This window comes from Chroicocephalus ridibundus, chromosome 10, assembly GCF_963924245.1.
Source record: "Chroicocephalus ridibundus chromosome 10, bChrRid1.1, whole genome shotgun sequence".
NCBI classification, from domain to species: domain Eukaryota; kingdom Metazoa; phylum Chordata; class Aves; order Charadriiformes; family Laridae; genus Chroicocephalus; species Chroicocephalus ridibundus.
In genome coordinates this window covers 396,177-423,283 of record NC_086293.1, presented here as the reverse complement: position 1 = coordinate 423,283, position 27,107 = coordinate 396,177, and the positions used below count along the sequence as shown (strand labels likewise).

The window sequence follows — 27,107 nt, the reverse complement described above, 5'->3', positions numbered from 1 at the left end:
AGGCTCTTCAGGGAGGATAGGCAAGGCAGGCAACATCGGGGGAGGTGGCGCTGGATGTAAGGCAGGGGTTGGATTGTATGGCACTTGCAGTTGGCAATGACATGGTTGAGAGTCTCTGGGTAAGGATTAAGGGGAAAGCAAATAAAGCAGATGTTGTTGTGGGAGTCTACTATCGACCACATAGACAGGACAACAGCACTGTTGAATTTTTCTACAAGGAATTAAGGGATATCTCTAGATCAGCTGCCCTTGTCCTTATGGGTGATTTTAACTTCCCAGTTGTGAACTGGGAATAGCATACTGCGGACACAAACAGGCCCAGGAAATTCCTGAAGCACATTGCAGATGACTTCTTGGTGCAGGTATTAAGGGAGCTGACTAGGAAAGGTGCCCTCCTAGATTTGTTGTTTGTAAACAGCGAGGCACCCATGGGGGAAGTGGTGACTGGGGGCTGTCTTGGTCACAGTGACCATGAAGTAGCCGAGTTTCAAATTGTTGGTGATGGGAGAAAAACTGCCAGCAAAACTTTGTCCCTGGATATATGAGAGCAGACTCGGGGCTGCTGAAGGAGCTGGTTAGTAAGGACCCCTGGGAATATGCTTTTGAAGTTAATGGGGTCCATGAATGCTGGTCACTTTGCTGTAGGGAGAAAATTTGTGCAGCCAAAGCTCAATTAGAATTCAAGCTGGCCAGCACTGTGAAGGAAAACAAAAAGGGCTTTTAAAAATATGTTAACAGCAAAAGGAAGATAAGAAAAAACATTGGTCTGTTACTTGATGAAGTTGTGTGGGGTCACCTCACGTGCCTAGGGACATAGACAAAGCAGAGATGTTTAATGCTTTCTTTGCCTCTGTCTTTAACAGTAATGATGGGCCCTGGGACCTGTGGAGCCCTGTGTTGGAAGACCGTGACTGGGGGGATGATAAACTCTCAGCTGACCCTGAACTTGTTCGAGACTTGCTGCTTTAGCTGGGTGTGCATTGGTGCATATGGTGCCCGATGGAATTCATCCCAGGGTACTGAAAGAGATGGCGGATGTTATAGGGGGACCTCTCTCCTTTATTTTTCAGTGGTCTTGGGAGTCTGGAGAGGTGCCAGTCAACCTGAAGCTGGCAAATGTTGTCCCAGTTTTCAAAAAGGGAAAGAAGGAAGACCCTGGTAATTACAGGCCTGTCGGTTCCACTTCAGTGCCTGGTAAAGTCATGGAGAAGGTTATTTTGGGAGTTATTGAAGAACACTTGAGACGCAACGCAGTCATTGGTCATAGTGAGCACGGGTTCATGCAGGGAAAGTCCTGTTTAATGAACTTAATTTCCTTTTTATGACAAGGTCACACACCTCGTTGACCAATGGAAGCCAGAAAACGTTGGTTTTTTGGATTTTAGCAAAGCTTTTGATACTGTCTCTCACAGTATCCTTCTGGACAAAATGTTCGGTGCATGGCTAGACAAGTCCATAATACATTGAGTGAGCAATTGGCTGATGGGTTGGGCTCAAAGAGTTATAGTAAATGGGGTTACATCAGGTAACCCTAACCCAAACCCTAACCCTGGGAGCCAGTCATCAGTGGGGTTCCCCAGGGGTCCATTTTAGGGCCAATGGTCTTTAAAGTTTTTATAAATGATCTGGATACAGGAGTCAAATGTAGGTTAAGTCAGTTTGCAAATCATCCTAAACTATGGGGAGCTGTGGAATCCCTGGAGGGTAGAGAGACCTTACAGAGAGATCTGGATAGACTAGACAGCTGGGCAATCACCAACTGTGTGAAATTTAACAAGAGCAAGTGCCGGATTCTCCACCTGGAAAAGGGTAATCCTGGTTACACATACAAACTGGGGGACAAGAGCCTGGAGAGCAGCCCCGCAGAAAGAGATCTGGGGTTTGGGTTGATGGCAAGTTGGATTGGAGTCAACAGTGTGCCCTGGCAGCCAAAGGGGCCAACAGTGTCCTGGGGTGCATCAAGCACAATATCGTGAGCCAGTCGAGGCGGGTGATCATCCCATTCTACGCTGCACTAATGCAGCCCCACCTCGAGTATGAGGTGCAGTTTTGGGCACCTCAATATAAGAAGGGCAGCAAACTACCAGAGTGTGTCCAGAGGAGGGTCACCAAGATGGTGAAAGGTCTGCAGGGCAAGACTTCCAAGGAGCAGCCGAGGTGACTTGGGTTGTTCATCTTGGAGAAGAGAAGGCTGAGGGGTGCCCTCATCAGAGTCTACACCGTCCTCAAGGAGGGCAGCGGAGGGGGTGGTGCTGATCTCCTGCTGATCTCCTCTCTGGTGCCCAGCGACAGGACACGAGGAAATGGAAAGGAGCTCTGTCAGAGGAAGTTCAGATTGGACATTGGGAAAAAGTTCTTCACTGAGAGGGTGGTCAGTCACTGGGACAGGCTTCCCAGGGAAGTGGTCACGGCACCAAGCCTGTCAGAGTTCACCGGGTGTCTGGACAAGACTTAGTCATGTGGTTTGGTTTTAGGCAGTCCTACGAGGAGTGGGGAGTTGGACTAGATGGTCCTTATGGGTCCCTTCCAACTTGAGATATTCTGTGGCACACACGGACTTTATTTCATTATGAAGCTCTGCTTTGCCATGGCTAGGAAGGTGCCATTTTCCTATCAATAACAGCTAGTGACTGTGCAGCACTTGCTGGGGATCTTCCTATCTGGACTCCTGGAAAAGAAAAAAACGAAAATAATCACAGAATCGTTCTTTACATTTGCTTCAAGTCAGCTTAGCACCTACTTATGGGGTTAGAATACTTCAGCACAATAAAATATTGTTGATATTACCATTAACTATTTAGTGCCTCCATTGTTGTTTCAGGAACCCTGCTGGCAGGAGAGCCACTTTCTTTTCAAGATAATTTAGCAATGCAGTTGCAAAACCTTTCGTGCTTAGCATTTTACTCTTTGGCACTACAAGGCACCGTGTAACTCACGTATATTATTCATGGAGGAAAAAGTCACCCATGAAGGGAATTTCATGAGGCTGGAAATTCAAACTCCTTCAGTTACAAAGGAGCTTTAAATATGCAGTTGCATGCAGGTGTCCTTTCACATGCTTTTCTTCCTAGCTTACCTGAATCACAGTCCCTCCAAAACCAAAGCCGCCACTTACACAAGTTAAAGGGGCAAAACGTCCCACGGAAGACATCTGCTCTCCGGGTCCTCGTGACAGTGTGAAGCCCTCCGTGACCAGGAATGGGGAGGATGTGGCTCCAGCATATCCCATCTGCAGACTTCCGAAGACAAACACCAAGATCGCCCCTGTCCGCGTGAGTAACATTTCTCCAGCCATTCATTCAGCCAAGACACACATGCTTTCTTTTTGCCGCCCATTAGCGGGTACAAAACAATCAGCTCACCCCTGGAAAGAGCTGTAATGTTTTCAGACAGCTGGCAGCTGCCTGCAGCTGTTAAGGAGAGCCATCTCCTGGTGAAATTGCCTCCTTGGCTTGAGAAAAAGGCCAGAACTTCACTGCTTCTGCGCCGGTCTCCTCTGCCTTAGGTGATTATTCCACTGGGAAGTACAAGAGATACATCTGTAAATGCCTGGCTGTGCAGTCCACGTTCTTTTGGCATGGGACCACCAAAGCACACGTCCCACCAGGCAAGCGAGCTCTGGGAAACACATGCCCTTGCATCCCGAGAGTCCTCTCGTGACAATCTGCTGGTCAGCTTTTTCACCAGGGCTAGTTCAAAGCCTACACAGCAGGACACAATGGTTTCCTTACAAGCTTCCTCTATGTCCCACCGGAGCTTGATCATATAACGCTATTTCTGGCTTTGCTCGGGACACAGGGGAGACCAAAGCCCTTGTATCACAGCTTGGCTTGACAGAGTGAAACCTGTGTGGTAGTCACAGACGCAGCTATCCTGGGCTATGAGCTGCACAGATCCCAGCAGAAAGCTCCTTTCTAAAGCACTCCTAGTCCAAACACAGGACAGAGACAGACACCGTTTGGCTTTAGCCCCGGCCGGCAGCTCAGCCCTACGCACCCGCTAGCTCACTGCCACCTAGGGGATGGGGAGAAGCGTCAGAAGGAGAAAAGTGGAAAAACTCGTGGGTTGAGGTAAAGACAGTTTAATAGGTAAAGCAAAAGCTGCATGTGCAAGCAAAGCAAGATAAGGAATTAATTCACTGCTTCCCATCAGCAGGCAGGCGTTCAGCCATCTCCAGGAAAGCAGGGCTCCATCACGCAGAGCGGTGATTCCAGGAGACGAGCGCCATCACTCTGAAAGCGCCCCCCTTGCTCCTTCTTTCCCCCAAGCAGAGGACAGTTCATAAACTGAAGATCAGGGGTTCGAACCCCACCTGCGCCTTCCGACCAGTTTGTTTGTTCACCTTGAGCTGTGGGGAAGGGCTGCGCGTGGGTGAGGAAGACCTTCTTTCTTGATTTAATGTCTATGCTGCAGCAAAAACATTGCAAGATTAGAACTACACGAGAGCACTGGAACCAAAATTGTAAGCAATGCGTGTTGCGTGAAAAGGGGCAAAGCGGTTTTGGCAGAAGATAAACCCCCTTGCGTTCTAACACTCCTCACCGAGGCGGGAGGCCGGGTGCGGCTGGGTTTAAGTTCTGAGTGATGCCCAGTTCACCACTATCAGTCCAGTCACGTTTAATATATTAAACTGTTACGATTTGGATACACTAATAGTGGACCGCACCTTCAGTCTCGTCGTGCTCATGAACCAGCACGGCCACTCTCCCGTCTTTGGTCGCGTTCAGTGAGAAACCAAAACGACTAGCTACTTTAAAAAAAGTGCAGTTTATCTAAACAACAGATTTATAGGTTCTTAGGATTGCCGGTGATAAATACACTGTCTGCAAAGCACGTGCAAATGAAAGCATGGTGACATATACAAAACGTGTGACAAAGTTATAAAAGATACAGCCTGGCTCTAAATGTAGGAAAGAGATTCTCTAGAGAAATTTCTAAGTCCCCAAGAAAACACTCGGTATAATCGAAGTCTTACCCAAAGGCGTCCCTATGCGGGGGAAGAGAGGCTCAGCCCATCGACTGATCCCGGAAATCAGCGATGGAATTCTTCGCGATGGTGTCTTCCCTGGGTATCCCCCCTCCCTCGGGCTATTTTTATACTATTTGTTATCTTCAAGGTGGAGTTTGAGTGACTTTAGTCAGACATACTTTTACTATGATTGGTGTAAATTTCTCTCGCTTCACAATTAAAGGTATAGTTTATGAGAAATTCGGGGCGCAGACTCAAGGAGGAGTGGTCGCACCTTGGAGGCGGGTAGCCTTCGGGATGGAGGTGTGTTTTGGTATTATAATGACATTAAAATGAGCAAAGTTCGCACAAAGGACAGCATTTCATCAAAATTTGACAAAATGTTGGCTCCGAGTATCGAGTGGGCAGCTAATTGGCAGCTTATCTGTTTCATGGTATCATCCCATTCCCGTGTCTGCTATACATCATCAGGTAAAGCCGCGGAATAATGGCATCCTGCCCCGTACCTCATGTAGCTTATCAGGGAACCACAGATGTTGTGTCCTTCATGCCAGCTGCGGCTATTTTCTACCTCAGAAGCCTCTTGATTTTATACTTTTCCTTAATGTGTGAACAATGCTGTACTTTTGTATTTTTAGCCAATTTAGTATTTATTCCACAATGCGGACAGCTCTAAGAGCACATTTTCGCCTGATTGTCTTGAACGACACGGGCTTGGGATCCCGATTGTTCGCTTTGCCCTGGAATAGTCCCATTCCTCATCTGAAAGCTACTGCACGCCTGGCTGAGGACAAGACACAATCCACACGGAGAGCGATCAGAGCTAAATGCTGCGCAGGGAAAGCCATCAGGTCCTTCCCTGCATACTCTGAGCAGACAGCAGAGCATCCTGGAGACAGAGACTTGCCTCCAAGGACACAGCCCATCTCTACGAGCCCATTTGCATCCATAGCGTTTGCTTCTCTCCACGGCCAGCCAGAATCACAGCTGCTAGGTGTTGTCTCCTGTAATGGGTCGTGCAGGACTACCCCAGTCAAGTCCCCGCATTCCTTCCAGTTCAGGAGAGATAGTCCTTAATTCAGTCCTGAAAATATGATAAATTTTGATGCAAAAAGCATTTTTCCAGATTTGAAAGGAACACTCTGATCGGCAAGTCTGCAATGACAATTACACATTTAGGGTATTGGACAGTACAAAATAGAATTTGGTTGCTGTAGGATAAGCTTTGACCCAAGGTGGGTTTGAAGCGTCAAACTGGGATCCACAGGCATACTGCCCAAAGCAATGTTGCACTGAACCAGCTTGAAAAAGGCAGCGTATTTTTTGCATTTGTTAGGCCTTTCTCTCATGATAAGTGCTGAGACATGCACACAAGCGTCTTTAAGGCAGGGTTGTTCCTTGTGGAACTGCTTAAGGTTGTAGGACTCTGTCCAATGCATTGCTCATTAAATCTTTCTAAACTTAAGCACAAAAGTGTGTTTAATTCACCGCAAGAGGTACAATAAAAATTTCCCCAAGCATTGGTATAAGAAATGGGATTCCTGCAGAATTACCGCACCTGCAGAAGTGGCCAGACTGGAAGCGGACATGCAAGAGTTCTCCCAACCTGCAAAGCTCCTCAGCCACCAGTGACCTCGCAAGAACCCGCCCAAGCTGGGGCCTGCTCTTATCATCTACTCAGCCACTGGTGAACTCACAAGCATCTACAAAAGCCAGGCGCCTGCTCCTGCTCTAAAAGCTACTCATCCGTCAGTGACCTCATAAGCATGACACGAGGTAGGGGCTTGCTCCTGCCCTCTTAGCTGCTCACCCACCAGTGACACCACAAGAACCTTCACAAGCCAAGTTCCCACACCTGACCTATCAGCTGCTCACCCACCAGTGACACCACAAGAACCTTCACAAGCCAAGTTCCCACACCTGACCTATCAGCTGCTCACCCACCAGTGACATCGCAATCACCTGCACAAGCCAGCCCCCAGGTCCTCAGTCACCACTGGTCTCATGCTGATGGGATCACTGAGGCTTCCTGAGGCCTGCTGTTGCAGTGTTGTTGAGGAAAACGATATGCAATGCAAAGTCCTCGAGCCATCTTGCCTTGCAGGGATGGGAGAGCTTCTGTGTACGAGGGCTCTGAATCCCACTGGTGCTCCCATGATGGAAACGAACGCTGCTGGGGGTGTGCATCCCCAAGCCCCTCTGGTGCACCGTGCCTGGTTCCACTGCTGTGAGCCAGCATGCCCAGGGCTACCCCAGGGAGGAATGCTGCTTTGGGTGAGGGCTGCAGCCTCCTGGGGATGGAGCCACTGCTCCATGGAGCTCCACCAGTGAGCACGCAGGTTGAGCACACAGCCGTGTGCCTGCACCCCAGGGCCTGGCTGGTGTACTGTCAGTGGGAATGCTGTGCGCGACTGGAGCCCCACTGCTCTGGGCACGTGTCTCTGATCCCCACCGCTCTCCTGGCTGATTGGCATGCTGCTGTGTTCAAGGCTCCCTGAGCACTGCTGCTGCCCCTTGGCTGGGAAAGATGCTGTATGTAAGGGTCCTAGAGACACGCTGCTATTCCTGGGCTAAGCGCGGCCTCCAGAAACATGGAGGGTACAGCCCCGGCCCTGCCACAGTGACTGTCCCTGCAGAAGGACCCGGAGGTTCCTTGGGTGCTCCTCTCTCTGGTTTATATGCATGGCATGGCGGGGTGCTGCTGCAGCTCCATCACAGCCTGACTCCGTGCGTCAGCCCTTCCACTGAGGCAGTGATGTCTAAAGAACAAAGTTAGAAGTTGATCAAGAAGTTTGGGTGGGGACATGGTTGAGGCATCGAGGAATGTATTTAACCTTGACTAGGCTGTGAAACGGAACAAATGTGTCTTACGTGTTCTTTTGCAGTTGCTGACTTAGACATAAGACAGCAAAATGAGAACTTCTGGACCAAATTTGAGCCAAGAGCGTATTCCGAACTAACCTTGGGTAATTATGATGCTAAAATACATCCCCCTTTGTGAATAATGAGCATGCTAATGAGGTAACCTCCCGAAACGTTTTAAAAATGAGCTCTAGATGCATATGTAGAGTTAGGAGTGGCGAATGAATCATTATTGACCAATCAGCTGTATTTTATCGTTATGACTATTGGGTGGTTTGAAATGTGAGGTGTGCTGGCTGTTGTTAAATGGCCGGCACCCAATTCTGCAGAACTGGAACAAAACCAAGTATCTCGACTCAGTGTGCGGATTGGCTCTTGCACAGCAGGCGGAGAACCCTCATGTAGGGACAACAGCAGGGGCTGCAGGAAAGGGCTCAAAGCAGCTCTGCGGTCTTGGGAGAGAATTAATTTTTAAAGTCCTGCCTTTTTCCAGGGTATTTTTTTCATCATGGGACAGCAGGAGAGGTGAATTCCTAGGACATCCTTTTGGAAGCACTGGAGGACCTTGTGCTGGGCATGTTCAAGAAGGTCAAGTTTAAATTATCACCTATTGATTATGAAGGCGTGCACAATCTGTCCAAACGTTTGCTTGAAGAAGCCAATGTCGCAGTCAAGCTCGCTGAGCACGTGTGCGAGCACCAGGGACCAGATGCTGCTGGTCTGTCCTCCAAGGGTGAGCAATTGCATGGAGCTTCTCCTGCTGTCGCTCTGCTCACCTGTTTCAGGGACTGCTGACATGATTGCCCCACGCCCCCGGGATCTCCCACATGGTGCCTGCAGTGCTTGTCCTCCATGGCGGGAGAGCCCCGTGGTCAGTCAGGGTGGGCTGTGCTCATCCTGCTCAGGGAAGGAGGGTGTCCCCGTGCTGGAGCCAGGGCTCCTCGGGAAGGGAAGAAGGCGTCCCCGCAGACCTAAAGGCAGTGCAGTCATCCCTGCTGCCTTCACCCCTGCCTGGCAGAGGATACTGGGCTATGGGACGGAGGAACACACAGAGAGCCAAAGAGGAGGACCGGGATGGAAACCCCCGGGGATCATCCGTGGCCCCGGGGTGCTGGGGGAAGCTGAGGGCTGGATGCGGGCGTGAAGGGGTGGAGGGAGCGGGGGAAGCCCTGGGGTTGCTTGTCGTGGGGCGCTGGGGTTTGGATGGAGCCGGGGGCTGCCGGAGGGATCCGGGGGGTGGGTCTGGGTCTGGGTCAGGCCGGGGGGCTTCCCGCAGCCCTCTTCCCCACCCCCGCCACACTCACCCCTCGTCCGCCCGGTGCCTGATGACGTCAGGTGCAGTACGGGTCGCCATTGGCGGGACGCTCGGGCGCAGTCCCCGTCTGGGCTTCGCGCCATGGGGTGGGGGCACGGGGACTTGTGGGGAGGAGGAAGGGACCCGTGGGGACAGAGGAGGGACGGGTGGGGCTGTGGAAGGGGAAGTGGGAAGGGGCGGTTTGGGGTGAGGAAGGCAGCCAGCGCCAGGACCGGGGGTGGGGGGGCGAGAGGGAAGGGTGCTGAGGGTGGGGGGAGGGACGGGGGCGGGGTTGGAAGCGGGGTGGGGAGGGGAGTGAGGGCGAGTGCCTGGGTGGGCGGCTGAGGGGGTGTCCCTGGCCCGTGGGGTCACACAGCAGGAGGGGAAGGCCGGGCTGGAGAACCCTGGCCTGTGGCCACAAGTGCTCGGGGAATTAGGGTGGGAGCAAGGCCATCCGCCTGGCTAGAGGTGGGGTCCCCCATGGCCACGGCGGCACCCTGGCACCTGGGGCGGTGCGGGTGACCCGGCCCCTCTTTCCTGCCCTCGGTGCAGGTGGGTCGCTGCCTGGCTACGGGCTGCCTCTGCTGTCCCTGATGGGAAGGTCCTTTGCTGCCACTCGTGCCCAGAGAGCCTGGCCCTGCGTGGCACAGACATCTCTGTCCCCTCCGTGCTGCTGCCCCCAGCACTGAACTGGGTGGATTTGCCCCAGCGTGGCGGTATGTCCCATGGGGGAGGCAAACCCCGTTCCCACAGCCCGACATGTGCCTGGGCTCCCCGTGCCCCCGGGCTGTGTGCTGGCCCCACGCCTGCTGTCAGCAGGGCCTGGGATCTGGTGCAGAGGTGCTGACGTGCCCCCAGGAGGGTGAGTGGGGGGAAGACGGTGCTCCTTCGCCCTGCTGCATCCCTGCCCCAGCCTGCGTCGGCAATGTCTGAGTCCTGCTGCCTCGTGGGGAGCCTGATGCCCTCCAGGATTAGGGGCTGGGGCCAGGGACACCCTGCTGGTGTTGGGGGGCTGTTCCAGTGGTTCGCCCTTGGATGAGGAGTGCAGGCATGCCCCTGCGCTGCACTGAGGCTCTTCCCATCTGTCCTGGGGTGGTCAGGAGCTGTGTGATGCCCTGTGCTTGCGGGCGCTGGGCATGGCACACCAGGAGTTTCCACATTGCATGGTGGTGTTAATTAGCTATTTATTATCAGGGAGATGTCGGGGGCCAGTGTGGCACTGGGGAATCCCTGGTGTGGTGTGTCCCGTGCTCTCAGCTCCTGCAGGAGAGGAGGAGGTGAGTGAGGCTGGACAAGAGCAGGCAGACCTGGCCAGGCAGCTCCCACCTGCCATGGTCTGGAGCTGATGGGGCTGGTGCAGCTGGGCGAGGAGGAGACCTCACCTGCGCCTGTAGTGCCAGATGGCCCCAGCGAGGGCTGCAGCAATGGCCAGCAGGACCACAGTGGTGATGCCGACACTGAGAGCTACCTTGGAGCTGCCTGGAGGAGAGAGGAGAGCGAGAGGTACAGGTGCACAGGAGGCCATGGCTGGAGCTGCCATAGGAGCCTGACCCACCATCCTCCAGGCACCTGCATGGGGCCACGGGCCTCTGTCTGCACCCTGTGCCCCATCCCCGTGGGTGGCACCTACCCCAAGGGATGAGGAGGCTGTGCGTGCCCAGGCTGCGGTGCCGCACGCGGCAGGCGTAGCTGTGCCCATCACGGGGGGCCACGGCCAGGATGCTGCGGAGCTGGTAGGTGAGGTCGGCGTTGGGCAGGATGGCGCTGGTGTTGAGCGTCGGGCCTGGTGGCACCTCCTGGCCGTCCCGCAGCCATGCCACGCTGATGGGTCGCGGGTAGAAGCCGGTGACATGGCAAACCAGCAGGAGCTGGTCTGGTCTGGGCGTGCGGGCGAAGACCGTGGCCACGGGCATCTCTGGGGTGTGAGAGCAAAGGGGTGGAGGGAGCCCTGGTGGGGCACCACTTTTGTCCCCAGTGAGTGGGGGGCTCTGCGGTGGCCGTGCCAGGGTCAGGGGGGGTGTCTCACCTTGTCTCTCCAGAGATGCCTTCCCATACTCGATGAATTTCTTCATGTAGTCAACACAGGTGACATTGAGGTGGTACTGCAGGGTGGCAGAGAAGATGGTATAGTTGTTGAACTGCCCCTCAACTTGTGCCGCCAGCTCGCTCTCCTGCTGTCTCTCCCAGCGGCCCTTGTCCACATTGAAGTTGAGGAAATCATGGGCATTGTATGCGATATGATAGAATTTGGTATAGGAGCCATTGGGATACAAGTCGCAGCCGGTCACGTACTGGATCACAAAGGGGTCTGGGGGGCACAATGGTCATCATAAGCGCAGCTGGAGCTGGAGCCCTAAATTGCACCTGCTTCTTTGAGCACAACCCTTTTCCCACTCCCTCTGCACCCCAAGTCATTCTCCCCAGGGAGAAGACATGAAAGGCCAAAGCTCAATTACAGCTGAAACTGGCCAGTGTTTCAGGCTGTCAGGCAAGAAGGTTTTTTTTTAAAGTGCATTAATAGCAAGAGGTCTAAAGAAAATATTGGACCGATACTTGTTGAAGATTGTCAACTGACTAACAGGGATGAAGAGAAAGTGGGGGCATTCGATGCTTTTTTTGCCTCAGTGTTTAATAATACTGATAGACCTTGGGCTGCCCAGTCCACTGAGTCAGAGGACCACGACTACAGAAAAAGTGACTTTCCATTTGTGGACACTGAAATTGTAAGGAACCATCTGTACCAGCTGAATGTTCACAAGTCCATAGGGCCCGATGGGATTCATCCCAGAGTACTGAAGGAACTAGTGGATGTGATGGCAAGACACCTCTTAATGATCTACCAAATGTCTTGGGTGTCTGGGGAGGTCCCTGCTGACTGCAAACCAACCGACATTATTTTATTACAAGAAGGGTGTGAGGGAAGACCCAGGAATCTACAGACCTGTTAGTCTAACCTCAATACCTGGAAAAATTATGGAGAAGATGTAATTATCAGGCAGAGTCACTATGTGTTCACAAAGGGAAAGTCCTGTAACTCATTCGATACCCTTCTACAATAAGGTCACCCACCTGGTGGGTGAAGGGAAGGCAGTGGATGTAGTTTTTCTGGATTTCGTAAGGCTTTTGATAGCATTCCTCACAGCATCCTTCTGGACAGGTTGTCCAGCTGTGGGGTGAGCGGGTTCACGGTGCGCTGGGTGAAGAACTGTCTGAACGGCAGAGCTCAAAGGGTTGTAGTGAATGGGGCTACATCTGGCTGGCAACCGGTCACCAGTGCTGTTCCTCAGGGCTCAATCCTAGGGCCAGTGCTGTTCAATATTTTGATCAATGGCCTGGATGCTGGAGTTAAATGCACCACTAGCAAATCTGCTGATGATACTAAACTGGGAGGTGCTGTTTACTCTCGAGGGACAAGAGGCCTTGAAGAGGGATCTAGAGAGATTGGAGCATTGGGCAACTGTCAATGGCATGAAATTTAACACGAACAGATGCCAGATTCTGCATCTGGGAGAGCGTAACACCCGACACAAATATAAACTGGGAGGGGAATATCTGGAGAGCAACAGTGCAGAGAGGTATCCGGGGGTGCTGGCTAAGAGCAGGTTCAGTTTGAGCCAGCCGCAGGACCCAAGAGGGCAAACCACATCCTGGGGTGCACCAAACACAGTATAACCAGCGGGTCAAGAGAGGGGATTGCCATGCTGTAGTTAGTGTTGGTGCGGCCTCACCTTGAGCACTGTGTGCAGTTCTGGGCCCCACCCTTTAAGAGAGATGTGAAGGTCCTTGAATGCACCCAGAGGAGGGCAACAAAGCTGGTGAAGGGGCTGGAAGGCCCATCCTATGAGGAGTGGCTGAGGGCCCTGGGCTTGTCTAGTTTGGAGAAAAGAAGGCTGAGGGACGACCTCATTGATGTCTACAGCTTTCTGAGGAGGAGATGTGGAGAGGGAGGTGCTGATCTCTTCTCCTTGGGATCCAGGGACTTGATGCATGAGAATGGTTCAAACTGCGTCAGGGTAGGTTCAGACTTGACATGAGGAAACTTTTCTTTACAGAGGTGGTTGATGCCCCAAGCCCGTCAATGTTGAAGAGGCATTTGAACAATGCCCTTAATAATTTGCATTAACTTTTGGTCAACCCTGAATTGGTCAGGCCGTTGGACTAGATGATCGTTGTTGGTCCCTTCCAACTGAACTAAACTGAACTAGTCTACATTCTATGTTCTGTGTTCTGTGTTCTGTATTCTGTATTCTATATTCTATTCTCCCATGTCACTGCTCTGCTTTACGTCCAGTAGAAACTGCGTGTGAGAAACCTGTCCTAACCCTGTAGCTCATTGTCCTCAAGCTGCCCCCTGCCCACAACAGAGTTGAGAGCCCTGGCCGAGCACAAAGCACTGCTCTGGGGGAGTGACAGGACACGGGGTTGGGGTGGGTGTTGTTGAGAGGGGTTGTTGGTGTGGGGTTTGGGCGAGTAAGAGGACTGTGGCGCTCTGCAGGGTACCTTGCCCTTGGTTATCCAGCACTGCACCAGCCTGTAGGGCCAGGCGCTTGCTCTGTGTGTCCCATCCCACAGACAGGAGTGGAGAGGCCCCTCCACTGCATTTCTCAGATGACTTCTCTGGTGGGATTTGGGGTGCTTGGAGAAGAATAGGTGCGGCTGGTGTGAGGGTGTAAGTGGAGCTAAACACGGCCAAGGTTTGTGTGGGGGACCAGGATGGCCCCGTGTGACCCCTGCACAGGACAGGGTGGTTCGGGGGTTTTGCTGGTGCAGGATGAAGCCCCAGTCCCTTCCCTCCTGCAGCCCCAGTTTTGGAAAGCCGTTGGCGGTGGCTCTGAGCTCATTCTCACAGCTCCCTGCGATAGATGAGGAGGTGCTGAGCGCCTGGTACTCACAGGGTGCCTGGAACATCCTGGCGTCACTGGACAGGGACAGAGGGATGTTGTGCATATAAATCCTGAACACGTTTTGCAGGTTCTCCCACTCTACTGCAGGCAGGGATGGGTAAACCCATGGGTATAGGTAGAGGATGTTCCAGGTGTATTTCTCCAGGGCAGCAAAGACAATGTCCTCCAGGGTGCTCCAGGCTGAATTGTCCACAAAGCTGGTGTTGTGGAAGATGGAGGTTTGGAAAGCACGGAGTTTATAAGAGCCTGTGGGGAGAGGTGGGAGAGGAAGCAGCGTTGGGGTACATGAGGATGAAGGAGGAGATTGGGGACTGCCAGTTCCAGTGCTGGTGGGCAGCCCTAGGAAGAATGGTGGTTTATAGTGTCCCTGGGGACAGGCAAGGCAAGATGGGGCAGACGGGCAGGGCGGGGGAAATCCCCTGTTTTTACTCAGTTTGCAGTTTCCTTCGGCAGGCTCTCTCAGCCTCTCCCCGCTTCTCCTCTACTTTCCTTTTTTTAGCCACCCACCTCCCCAGGGTCTGTCCCTCTCTCTAAGCTGTCACTTAGCTGCATGGCAGGGATGGTAGGGGGAACCTTGGTGACGGTTTGGGTTGATGCTTCCCCTGGCAAGGAGTGCCCATGCCAGGAACTGGATCCACTGGAGACCTGCATACGCTGCGGGGGCTTGGGGGGCTGGGAGGGAAGGGCATTTCACCACTGCTTAGGGCTCCCAGGAAATGCTCAAGGGTGAACCCTAACAGGAGGCAGGGGACTGAGTTCGATGCTGCAGCGCTGAATGAGGATCTGGCAGAATAAGCAGGGCAGAGTGAAGCCTGCTTTGGAGCAGTGGGTGCCCCCCTGGCCAGGGTGTGGGGAGTGCCTGCCCCTGGAATGGCAAGCACAGGCTGGGCGTGCAGGGCTGGTTGTAGCTGCAGGAGGAACCTTTCAGCTTTGTTTCACAGGGGGAGAATGTAGAGGATTCAGGGACCCTTTGAATGCAAGAGAAATGCTCCTGCAGGCAAAGGGCGATGCCCAGGACCTGCTCAAGGGGTTGGAGCCCAGTGCAGGGCTGTTGTGCCGTGAAGGGCTGAGAACGCCTGCTGCCTGCAGGCTCCTTGCAGGAGGAAGGCATCTTTGGGGGCACCCCAGCACCCCAGGCCTGGCTTAGGGACCCCTTGCCCCATGGCTGCTCAGGCGGCTGAACTCCCGTGCCGGTGGTGCTGGGCTGGGCAGGATGGTGTGGGGCAGGGAATGCCAAGCAGGTGGGCAAGGATGGGGCAGCTTTGGGTGCTGTGGGGTGGGGGTTGTCCCACTGATGATGGGGCCAGTGGCCTGTCTGTGCCCACCCCCTGCCAGCTCTGTGGGGTCCCACAGTGCAGCAATGGGAGCAGGTCGGGGTGAGGCAGGGCTCTCACTTACCCTCTGGATCTGCCCACATCGCAGGAAGAAGCAGGAGAAAGAGGAGGAGGAGGAGGAGGCGGCGAGGAGGCTGCATGGTGCCGGCAGCAGGTGTGCAGGAGCGAATGAAGCAAGAGGAGGAAGGGGCCACGGAAGCCGTGACCACCTTCTTCTCCCCGGGGCTGCTCTGCCTGTGCAGCTCTGGCAGTGGCAGTGTCATTGCGTGGCTCCTGTAGCCAATGAGGCTGGTGCTGAGGTTTTGGGGAGGGCCTGGCTGGGTGTGTTCCCCATGGAGAGATGGTGTGGCTGGTGGAGGGCTGGGACGCTCTGGCCAGTGGCTGTGACTGCCAGGGGATTTGCGTGGGTGCAAAGTCAGCTGCAGTGGGCATCCCTCCCGGCTACAACAGCACCCTGGCACCCAAGGAGATGTAGTCTGAGTCCAGCCCATAGTGGCCTTTGCCTTCTCCCATGGTAACGCCCAGGACTTTACTCTGTAGACCCCTGGCAGAGAGCACTGGGTTTATGCGGCAAGGTTTTGGTAGCAGGAAGCCTGCTGGCGTGGCTTCTGGGAGAAGATGCCAGAAGCTGCCCCCATGTCCAACAGAACCAGTTCCAGACAGCTGCAAGACACACTCGCCGCTGGCCAAGGATGAGCCAGTCAGCGATGTTGGTAGTTCCTCTGCGATAGCATATTTAAGAAGGGGTAAAAACTGCTGCACAACAGCAGCTGGGAGAGAGAAGTGAGAATATGTGACAGAAAAAACTATGGAGACACCAAAGTCAGCGACGAAGGAGGAGGCGGAGATGCTCCAGGCGTGGTGCCTGTGCAGCCCATGGTGAAGGACCATGGTGCCCATGGAGCACCCCGCGCTGGAGCAGGTGGATGTGCCTGAAGGTGGCTGTGATCCCGTGGAGAGCCTATGCTGGGGCAGGCTCCTGGCAGGACTTGTGACCCCATGTGGGACCCGTGCTGGAGCAGTCTGTTCCTGGAGGGACTGCACCCTGTAGAAAACACCCACGCTGGAGCAGTTTGTGAAGAACTGCAGCCAATGGGAAGGACCCATGCTGGAGCAGTTTGGGAAGGACTGTTTCCTGTGGGTGGGACCCCGTGCTGGAGCAGGGTGAGGAGGAAGGAGCAACAGAGACAATGCATAATAAACTGATGGCAGTCCCCATTCCCCATCACGCTGTGCCACTTGTGAGTAGGAGGCAGAGAAGTCAAGAGTGAAGTGCAGCCCAGGAAGAAGGGAGGGGTCGGGGGAAGATGCTTTTAGACATTTTATTTCTCATTATCGTACCTGATTTTGATTGGCAATAAATTTGATTAATTTCCTAAAGCTGAGTCTGTTTTGCTCATGACGATAATTGCTGAGCGATCTCCCTTATTCGGAGGGTGACTGGCCCCCAATCCCTCCAGCTTTTGCAGGGGCAGGAGTCGGGCGTGGGGGCAGGAGTCAGGAGGGGAGGAGATCCTGATCCAAACCCATCCCAGACAGAGGGGGAGATCAGCACTGGAGCCAGAGCGGCTTCGCACCTGCTCGAAATGGCTCCCGGTGTCAGGGGATTGGAGAGGTCACTTGGGTCCTCCCTTCCCCTTTCTCCTCAGCAAAACAGCTCAAATCGCTCCATCTCTCCCTGGTTTGTGGACTGCTCCATCCTCCATCCCACTCAGCAGCCCCACGCTGGTCTGGCCCCAGGTTGTCACTGCCCTTCTGCCAGGGACGGACACTGGCCATGGAGATGCCGAGGGGTGGGAGAGGCTGGGGGAGGCATTGCTTCTCCTGACATGCCAGGGACATGGGCCAGTGTCCAGGAAAAGGGAAAGTCTTCCTGGCCGCAGTGTGGGGATTCTGCAGTGCGCTGGCGGTGCTTCCTGGGGGGACCTCCTGAGGGGGAAGGAGGGTGAGAACCACAGGAGCCACTTGCAGCTAGGTTCACCCCTACGTGGCTGTCTTTCCTGCAGAGGAGACAAACGCCATTCCCACAGCGTGGCCACATGCCTGGGCTCCCCATGCCCCCAGGCTGTGTGTTGGCCCCATGCCACCTCCCGGCCGTCCCGCATGATGGGATGCAGGGAGAAGCTAGCTGGTGATGTGTCAAACCAGCAGGAGCAAAGCTGGGCCAGGTGTGCGGGCGAAGACCGTGGCCATGGACGGCTCTGGGGGGGAAGAGTGAGGAGTGCTGGTGATATCCCCCGACTGCTCAGCACCGCTGCCCTGATGCTGGGGAAGGGGCTCCCCAGGAAGGAGGTGACGAGTAGTTCCAGGCCCAGGCCTGCAGGGTTGGGGACGGGTGCAGGCAGGGCTGGAGGAAGTGGCCACTGCAGGAATTCCTCTGGGGATGCAGGAAGAGGATGGACTGGAGCAGCTGTAGTGTGATGGTCCCCAAGGGGAGAGATGGGCTGCGGGGCCTGGAAGGGTCTGTTTTCCACGGACAGTCATCAGACACTTGGAGCAGTGGCACTTGGCCAGGCAGGATCACCAAGTTGGGACAGGGATGGGTCCACGGTCCCCCTCACCCCGAGGCCCATTCCAGAGGGCTGCTGTGGATGAACAGCATCCCCATTTCCACGGAGCTCCATCCATGCCACGGGGCCTGGGAACTGCACCCCACAGTGCTGGGGAGCTCCAACTCTCCCGCAAACGGCCCCAGGAGAGGGCCTGGGGCTGGGCTGCAGCCTGGCTCTCCCCTTTCCTTACCACCATCTTTGGTGGGGAACCCTGTCCCCCCATGGCCATGGGAACAGGAATGGTGGAGTCCATCCCCCTACTCTGTCCCCATTGTGACCACTGTTCAGCACTGGAGGGTCAATGGGGTGACCAGAGGTGGTCTCACCCCCACAATGTCCCCTACCCACCGCTCGTCCCCGGCTGTCCCCTGGTGCATCCCCTCGCCCTGCAGTTTCTCTTCCCCTTTCCTGGGGGTGCCCATGTTGTGGTCAAAGGCAGAACTGAAACGGGAAGCCAAGGGGAAGTTTGAGATGGGACGCCCTGATTACCTCCAAACACAACCAGGGCAGAGATGTTCCCTCTGAAATGTGGCAGGGTGCCATGTGACCCCTCCAAGGTGTCCCCGCGCCACGTCTTCATCTCAGATGTCCCCAGCTGTGGTGGGGACATGGGGATGCCCCATATGGGGCTGCTGCGGGCTGAGCTACAGCATCCCATGACACTGAGTCAGACATGGGGAGACAAGGAAACCCCTTCCCTTCTGTGGAGCTGCCCCATGGAGAAGTAGGGATGCTGTGGTGGCCTGGCGGACCCAGAAATGGCACCAATACAATTCTTTACAGCAGTACAGCTACAATGGCTTGAACTGGATGACTGTTTGTCTGAGGTTTTATTGGGGTTGGTGCATATTCACCATAGTAAGATAGAAGTTACATTTATGAGGGACTGCAGTGCACTTCCATCTTTCAAATTAAGCTTTAGGATGGCTTGCTGATGACAGCTGTCATTAAGAAACCTGGTCATAACCTCACCTCCACTTGGGAACTGCTTTTAACGCAGAATCTTGTCCTTGGCTCCCATCTGTGTAGGAGCTACACAGGAGCTATGCTTCAGCTCTGTCTGCTGCAAGTCTTGTACTTCTCCATTCCTGACACCAGTCCTGTCCCATTGGCTTGAGTGGATCTGAATTGTCACCTCAGATTTGCTGGGTGATCACTGGACTCCCGGCTGATGCTGGTTACCATTTCCAAACCTGATTCTTACCCCCAGTTTGCTGGTTTGACTTCCTGGCTCCTTGTTGGTGATGTAACAACCTTACTCCCTTGCTGTCACCCTCAGTTCCTAGCTCACCTTCCCTTGCAGAACAGCCTGTCCTTGACACCATGGACACACCATTGACGTATGTCAAGAGCATACAGTGGTTTTACCCTAGGACTGCCTGGGGAGGTTTTGTACGTGAAGAATGATTTATTTGTCAGTCTTGGCCACTTGCTCTTTGCTGGAGCTATACCAGTTTCCCATCAGTTGAAGACCTCATTCTTTGTCCCCAGTGATGCTAAGTTATTTTGTCCTTTTTGTGAAATGAGACATTTTTCTCAGTGGTTTAAGTGATCCAAACTATAAACTGGTTTTATATCCCATTAAGTAAACTGTCCAACTAGTCAAATCGGCTTTGATCGACTGATAAATTTTGGGCTGAGAAGCCTTGCACTTTCAAAGTTATTTTTCCCAAGAACGGCATGAATCATACCTGAGAACTGCCTGCTTCTCTTCACTAAGTGTCGATGGAGCCTAGGTGATCAGACCCGTTCAAGATGCAAATGTGCCTATTGGTACAGAAGATGAATCTCTTAGTTTCCACCTCTCCCTGGTTTTGTTTTTGAATGAAGCCTTTCATCTGTTCGTATAGAGAGAGCACCTCAGTGTGGAGCAACTTGCTGTGGGTGATTTCACAAAATGATACAACTTGCCCTGTTTCTCTTAGTTGCACTTACTAAAAGTTGAATGGGTTTGGTAGTATACAATGCTTAATTGCTTCTCTCATATTTCTTGGTTAAAATTTGCTGAACAAACACAGAAGTTGGATATTTCACAGTTATTAAAGACACCCCAAGGGATAAATTAGCATCAAGGAGCAACGTAGACTTTTTGCCTCCCCCGTACTCTCAATTTCTCAAATACATCCATTGCCTCCCACGTTACATTGCAGTATGGGTGTAATGTATAAAGATTTCTTTTAGCTTTTCAGATGGCTGAGCTGAAGTCTTAGTATAAACTGTAACAACGGGCTGCGCCCCCCCCCCCCCCCCCATATAACAGCCATAGATGAGTACACTTAGCAGTCCCGATATTAGTCAAAGGAGCCTTGGTAGCTGTGAATTGTCTGTCCAAACAACATAGTCTTTATTGTAGGTGATTATAGCCGAGCTACTTTAGTGGAAGAAACATTCACTTCAAGGACACAAGTCATCGCATATTAGCATGGTCTTCAAAGCTTGGGGAACAGATTCATCCCCTCAAGTCACTATTTCTGAATATTAACTGTAAAGGTACAAACCATTTCCTAACGGCAGACATTTGTCACACCCAAGGATTATGAGCATGGTCTTGACTTATTACTGCAGAAGACCAGGTTTCACATGTCCTTTCTGCCAGTCCCGCACACTTACCTTGGACACCAAAGGACATCTCAAGTGGTGCGAGGCACCAGTGCACGGGCAAATGAGTCAAACCCCCTCTAAAATCTTGTGAAGAAATTGCTGAAGGGTTGGTCTCATACATCTCATCTGTTAGCAATGGAGCTGTGACCCTAGGCTAGAGTTGTCCGATGCCATTTCAGGTGATCCAGCATCTTTTTCCTGCTTCAAAGCAGTTCAAGTTCCCTGTAGGTTCCTCTCCACCTCAGGCAGAGTTGCCAGATAGCCAGGGGCATTTCTGAAGCACACTAGACAGATCTGGTCAAACAAGCAAAATGACACCTATGTGTGTTTTCCACGAATGCCTAAAATGATAGGGGGTGATTCCTAAACATGGGCTTTAAACATGCCATAAACCTAAGGGGAGAAATTTCAGGACCAATCCATCTGTGTTGCAGGGTGACTGAGGCTCTTCAAGTAGCTCAAGTAGCAATGGTAAAAAAAAAAAGGAATGCCACTGAAAACGACCAAGACTTCAGTTCAGTCTAACGCAGTGAGTGATAACAACTTGTCCTCAAGCCTGGAGAATATGGTGGTCCTTTCCCCTTGGGGACTTTCATCTGATGTTGTCTGGTTGTCTGGAAATTAAAGCACTGTTCTGGAAAATCCTGCTATCAAATGAATAAGAAACACAAGTTATCTACCCTTTATTTAAGGAAGTGTTTCTTCTTTTGTTCTCTAATTGGCTACACAAACGATCTAGTTCCCAACTTTCTTTTTATGAGGATTGTCCTCAAAACCTTCTTCAGATCTTGATTTCTCAGGCTGCAGATCATTGGATTCAACGTGGGAATGGCCACACTGTATACCACTGTCTCAGTGTGTTTCATATTCAAGGAAGTCCTTGCTGTTGGATGCAAACACATGAAAATTCCTGCCCCACAAAGCAATGAGAGAATCATGAGATGGGAAACGCAAGTGGAGAAGGTTTCAGTAGAAGGGGTCTTCAGGACAGTGATGACAATATAGACCTAAGACATAGCAACAGAGAGGAAGATGCCCAAAGGTCACCAGAGAAGAAAGTATCGATATCATCTTTTTCATCACATACTTGCCCACACGTGCCAATTGCAGCAGCGGTAGCGTATCACAGAAGTGGTTAACTACACTGGAGCCACAAGAAGGTAAATCAGTCAGTAAAACAGCAGGCATCAAAGGTGACAGACAGCCTCCAATCCAGCAAAGGAGGATGATCTGGGTGCTTGTTCTTCTACTTGTAACATTAACCTGAGGGAGTAGCAGATGGCTATGTATCTGTCACAGGCCACCACTGCAAGTAGGACACGCTCAGCTATCCCAAGGATAAAGAAGAAATAAGACTGCGAGACTCAGATGGCAAAACAGATAGTCTGATTCCAACTTACTAGCATGGAGAGCAACTTGGGGACTATGACTGAGGTATACGTCATATGCAGGAAGGACAACCCCAGGGAAAAATACCTGGGTGTTGGAGATGACATTCTAGATGTAAAGCCACGATGATGATAATGTTGGCTATTATACTGGTGACATATACAAAACGTGTGACAAAGTTATAAAAGATACAGCCTGGCTCTAAATGTAGGAAAGAGATTCTCTAGAGAAATTTCTAAGTCCCCAAGAAAACACTCGGTATAATCGAAGTCTTACCCAAAGGCGTCCCTATGGGGGGGAAGAGAGGCTCAGCCCATCGACTGATCCCGGAAATCAGCGATGGAATTCTTCGCGATGGTGTCTTCCCTGGGTATCCCCCCTCCCTCGGGCTATTTTTATACTATTTGTTATCTTCAAGGTGGAGTTTGAGTGACTTTAGTCAGACATACTTTTACTATGATTGGTGTAAATTTCTCTCGCTTCACAATTAAAGGTATAGTTTACGAGAAATTCGGGGCGCAGACTCAAGGAGGACTGGTCGCACCTTGGAGGCGGGTAGCCTTCAGGATGGAGGTGTGTTTTGGTATTATAATGACATTAAAATGAGCAAAGTTCGCACAAAGGACAGCATTTCATCAAAATTTGACAAAATGTTGGCTCCGAGTATCGAGTGGGCAGCTAATTGGCAGCTTATCTGTTTCATGGTATCATCCCATTCCCGTGTCTGCTATACATCATCAGGTAAAGCCGCGGAATAATGGCATCCTGCCCCGTACCTCATGTAGCTTATCAGGGAACCACAGATGTTGTGTCCTTCATGCCAGCTGCGGCTATTTTCTACCTCAGAAGCCTCTTGATTTTATACTTTTCCTTAATGTGTGAACAATGCTGTACTTTTGTATTTTTAGCCAATTTAGTATTTATTCCACAATGCGGACAGCTCTAAGAGCACATTTTCGCCTGATTGTCTTGAACGACACGGGCTTGGGATCCCGATTGTTCGCTTTGCCCTGGAATAGTCCCATTCCTCATCTGAAAGCTACTGCACGCCTGGCTGAGGACAAGACACAATCCACACGGAGGGCGATCAGAGCTAAATGCTGCGCAGGGAAAGCCATCAGGTCCTTCCCTGCATACTCTGAGCAGACAGCAGAGCATCCTGGAGACAGAGACTTGCCTCCAAGGACACAGCCCATCTCTACGAGCCCATTTGCATCCATAGCGTTTGCTTCTCTCCACGGCCAGCCAGAATCACAGCTGCTAGGTGTTGTCTCCTGTAATGGGTCGTGCAGGACTACCCCAGTCAAGTCCCCGCATTCCTTCCAGTTCAGGAGAGATAGTCCTTAATTCAGTCCTGAAAATATGATAAATTTTGATGCAAAAAGCATTTTTCCAGATTTGAAAGGAACACTCTGATCGGCAAGTCTGCAATGACAATTACACATTTAGGGTATTGGACAGTACAAAATAGAATTTGGTTGCTGTAGGATAAGCTTTGACCCAAGGTGGGTTTGAAGCGTCAAACTGGGATCCACAGGCATACTGCCCAAAGCAATGTTGCACTGAACCAGCTTGAAAAAGGCAGCGTATTTTTTGCATTTGTTAGGCCTTTCTCTCATGATAAGTGCTGAGACATGCACACAAGCGTCTTTAAGGCAGGGTTGTTCCTTGTGGAACTGCTTAAGGTGGTAGGACTCTGTCCAATGCATTGCTCATTAAATCTTTCTAAACTTAAGCACAAAAGTGTGTTTAATTCACCGCAAGAGGTACAATAAAAATTTCCCCAAGCATTGGTATAAGAAATGGGATTCCTGCAGAATTACCGCACCTGCAGAAGTGGCCAGACTGGAAGCGGACATGCAAGAGTTCTCCCAACCTGCAAAGCTCCTCAGCCACCAGTGACCTCGCAAGAACCCGCCCAAGCCGGGGCCTGCTCTTATCATCTACTCAGCCACTGGTGAACTCACAAGCATCTATAAAAGCCAGGCGCCTGCTCCTGCTCTAAAAGCTACTCATCCGTCAGTGACCTCATAAGCATGACACGAGGTAGGGGCTTGCTCCTGCCCTCTTAGCTGCTCACCCACCAGTGACACCACAAGAACCTTCACAAGCCAAGTTCCCACACCTGACCTATCAGCTGCTCACCCACCAGTGACACCACAAGAACCTTCACAAGCCAAGTTCCCACACCTGACCTATCAGCTGCTCACCCACCAGTGACATCGCAATCACCTGCACAAGCCAAGTTCCCACACCTGACCTATCAGCTGCTCACCCACCAGTGACACCACAAGAACCTTCACAAGCCAAGTTCCCACACCTGACCTATCAGCTGCTCACCCACCAGTGACATCGCAATCACCTGCACAAGCCAGCCCCCAGGTCCTCAGTCACCACTGGTCTCATGCTGATGGGATCACTGAGGCTTCCTGAGGCCTGCTGTTGCAGTGTTGTTGAGGAAAACGATATGCAATGCAAAGTCCTCGAGCCATCTTGCCTTGCAGGGATGGGAGAGCTTCTGTGTACGAGGGCTCTGAATCCCACTGGTGCTCCCATGATGGAAACGAACGCTGCTGGGGGTGTGCATCCCCAAGCCCCTCTGGTGCACCGTGCCTGGTTCCACTGCTGTGAGCCAGCATGCCCAGGGCTACCCCAGGGAGGAATGCTGCTTTGGGTGAGGGCTGCAGCCTCCTGGGGATGGAGCCACTGCTCCATGGAGCTCCACCAGTGAGCACGCAGGTTGAGCACACAGCCGTGTGCCTGCACCCCAGGGCCTGGCTGGTGTACTGTCAGTGGGAATGCTGTGCGCGACTGGAGCCCCACTGCTCTGGGCACGTGTCTCTGATCCCCACCGCTCTCCTGGCTGATTGGCATGCTGCTGTGTTCAAGGCTCCCTGAGCACTGCTGCTGCCCCTTGGCTGGGAAAGATGCTGTATGTAAGGGTCCTAGAGACACGCTGCTATTCCTGGGCTAAGCGCGGCCTCCAGAAACATGGAGGGTACAGCCCCGGCCCTGCCACAGTGACTGTCCCTGCAGAAGGACCCGGAGGTTCCTTGGGTGCTCCTCTCTCTGGTTTATACGCATGGCATGGCGGGGTGCTGCTGCAGCTCCATCACAGCCTGACTCCGTGCGTCAGCCCTTCCACTGAGGCAGTGATGTCTAAAGAACAAAGTTAGAAGTTGATCAAGAAGTTTGGGTGGGGACATGGTTGAGGCATCGAGGAATGTATTTAACCTTGACTAGGCTGTGAAACGGAACAAATGTGTCTTACGTGTTCTTTTGCAGTTGCTGACTTAGACATAAGACAGCAAAATGAGAACTTCTGGACCAAATTTGAGCCAAGAGCGTATTCCGAACTAACCTTGGGTAATTATGATGCTAAAATACATCCCCCTTTGTGAATAATGAGCATGCTAATGAGGTAACCTCCCGAAACGTTTTAAAAATGAGCTCTAGATGCATATGTAGAGTTAGGAGTGGCGAATGAATCATTATTGACCAATCAGCTGTATTTTATCGTTATGACTATTGGGTGGTTTGAAATGTGAGGTGTGCTGGCTGTTGTTAAATGGCCGGCACCCAATTCTGCAGAACTGGAACAAAACCAAGTATCTCGACTCAGTGTGCGGATTGGCTCTTGCACAGCAGGCGGAGAACCCTCATGTAGGGACAACAGCAGGGGCTGCAGGAAAGGGCTCAAAGCAGCTCTGCGGTCTTGGGAGAGAATTAATTTTTAAAGTCCTGCCTTTTTCCAGGGTATTTTTTTCATTCTGGGACAGCAGGAGAGGTGAATTCCTAGGACATCCTTTTGGAAGCACTGGAGGACCTTGTGCTGGGCATGTTCAAGAAGGTCAAGTTTAAATTATCACCTATTGATTATGAAGGCGTGCACAATCTGTCCAAACGTTTGCTTGAAGAAGCCAATGTCGCAGTCAAGCTCGCTGAGCACGTGTGCGAGCACCAGGGACCAGATGCTGCTGGTCTGTCCTCCAAGGGTGAGCAATTGCATGGAGCTTCTCCTGCTGTCGCTCTGCTCACCTGTTTCAGGGACTGCTGACATGATTGCCCCACGCCCCCGGGATCTCCCACATGGTGCCTGCAGTGCTTGTCCTCCATGGCGGGAGAGCCCCGTGGTCAGTCAGGGTGGGCTGTGCTCATCCTGCTCAGGGAAGGAGGGTGTCCCCGTGCTGGAGCCAGGGCTCCTCGGGAAGGGAAGAAGGCGTCCCCGCAGACCTAAAGGCAGTGCAGTCATCCCTGCTGCCTTCACCCCTGCCTGGCAGAGGATACTGGGCTATGGGACGGAGGAACACACAGAGAGCCAAAGAGGAGGACCGGGATGGAAACCCCCGGGGATCATCCGTGGCCCCGGGGTGCTGGGGGAAGCTGAGGGCTGGATGCGGGCGTGAAGGGGTGGAGGGAGCGGGGGAAGCCCTGGGGTTGCTTGTCGTGGGGCGCTGGGGTTTGGATGGAGCCGGGGGCTGCCGGAGGGATCCGGGGGGTGGGTCTGGGTCTGGGTCAGGCCGGGGGGCTTCCCGCAGCCCTCTTCCCCACCCCCGCCACACTCACCCCTCGTCCGCCCGGTGCCTGATGACGTCAGGTGCAGTACGGGTCGCCATTGGCGGGACGCTCGGGCGCAGTCCCCGTCTGGGCTTCGCGCCATGGGGTGGGGGCACGGGGACTTGTGGGGAGGAGGAAGGGACCCGTGGGGACAGAGGAGGGGCGGGTGGGGCTGTGGAAGGGGAAGTGGGAAGGGGCGGTTTGGGGTGAGGAAGGCAGCCAGCGCCAGGACCGGGGGTGGGGGGGCGAGAGGGAAGGGTGCTGAGGGTGGGGGGAGGAACGGGGGCGGGGTTGGAAGCGGGGTGGGGAGGGGAGTGAGGGCGAGTGCCTGGGTGGGCGGCTGAGGGGGTGTCCCTGGCCCGTGGGGTCACACAGCAGGAGGGGAAGGCCGGGCTGGAGAACCCTGGCCTGTGGCCACAAGTGCTCGGGGAATTAGGGTGGGAGCAAGGCCATCCGCCTGGCTAGAGGTGGGGTCCCCCATGGCCACGGCGGCACCCTGGCACCTGGGGCGGTGCGGGTGACCCGGCCCCTCTTTCCTGCCCTCGGTGCAGGTGGGTCGCTGCCTGGCTACGGGCTGCCTCTGCTGTCCCTGATGGGAAGGTCCTTTGCTGCCACTCGTGCCCTGAGAGCCTGGCCCTGCGTGGC

General features: G+C 53.1%; 1 protein-coding gene across 1 annotated transcript; it reads right to left on the bottom strand.

Annotated features, from left to right (window-relative positions):
* Positions 1 to 2,591: 2,591 nt before the first annotated feature.
* LOC134521577 (antigen-presenting glycoprotein CD1d-like) lies at positions 2,592 to 15,578 on the bottom strand. The gene is made up of 8 exons (XM_063348164.1): positions 15,428 to 15,578; positions 14,018 to 14,275; positions 11,152 to 11,433; positions 10,756 to 11,040; positions 10,508 to 10,604; positions 4,313 to 4,407; positions 3,997 to 4,014; positions 2,592 to 2,668 (listed from the first exon to the last, which is right to left on the bottom strand). The coding sequence occupies exons 1-8, from the start codon at positions 15,501 to 15,503 to the stop codon at positions 2,592 to 2,594; spliced, it is 1,188 nt and encodes a 395-aa protein (XP_063204234.1). The 5' UTR covers positions 15,504 to 15,578.
* Between the last annotated feature and the right edge of the window lie 11,529 nt (positions 15,579 to 27,107).

Excerpts from the sequence above, each read along its gene's own strand:
- LOC134521577 (XM_063348164.1), bottom strand. The coding sequence starts at position 15,503 with ATGCAGCCTCCTCGCCGCCTCCTCCTCCTCCTCCTCTTTCTCCTGCTT. Across the intron at positions 11,041-11,151 it reads GGCATCTCTGGAGAGACAAG|AGATGCCCGTGGCCACGGTC; the intron begins GTGAGACACCCC and ends CTCACACCCCAG. Across the intron at positions 10,605-10,755 it reads CAGCCTCCTCATCCCTTGGG|GCAGCTCCAAGGTAGCTCTC; the intron begins GTAGGTGCCACC and ends TCTCTCCTCCAG.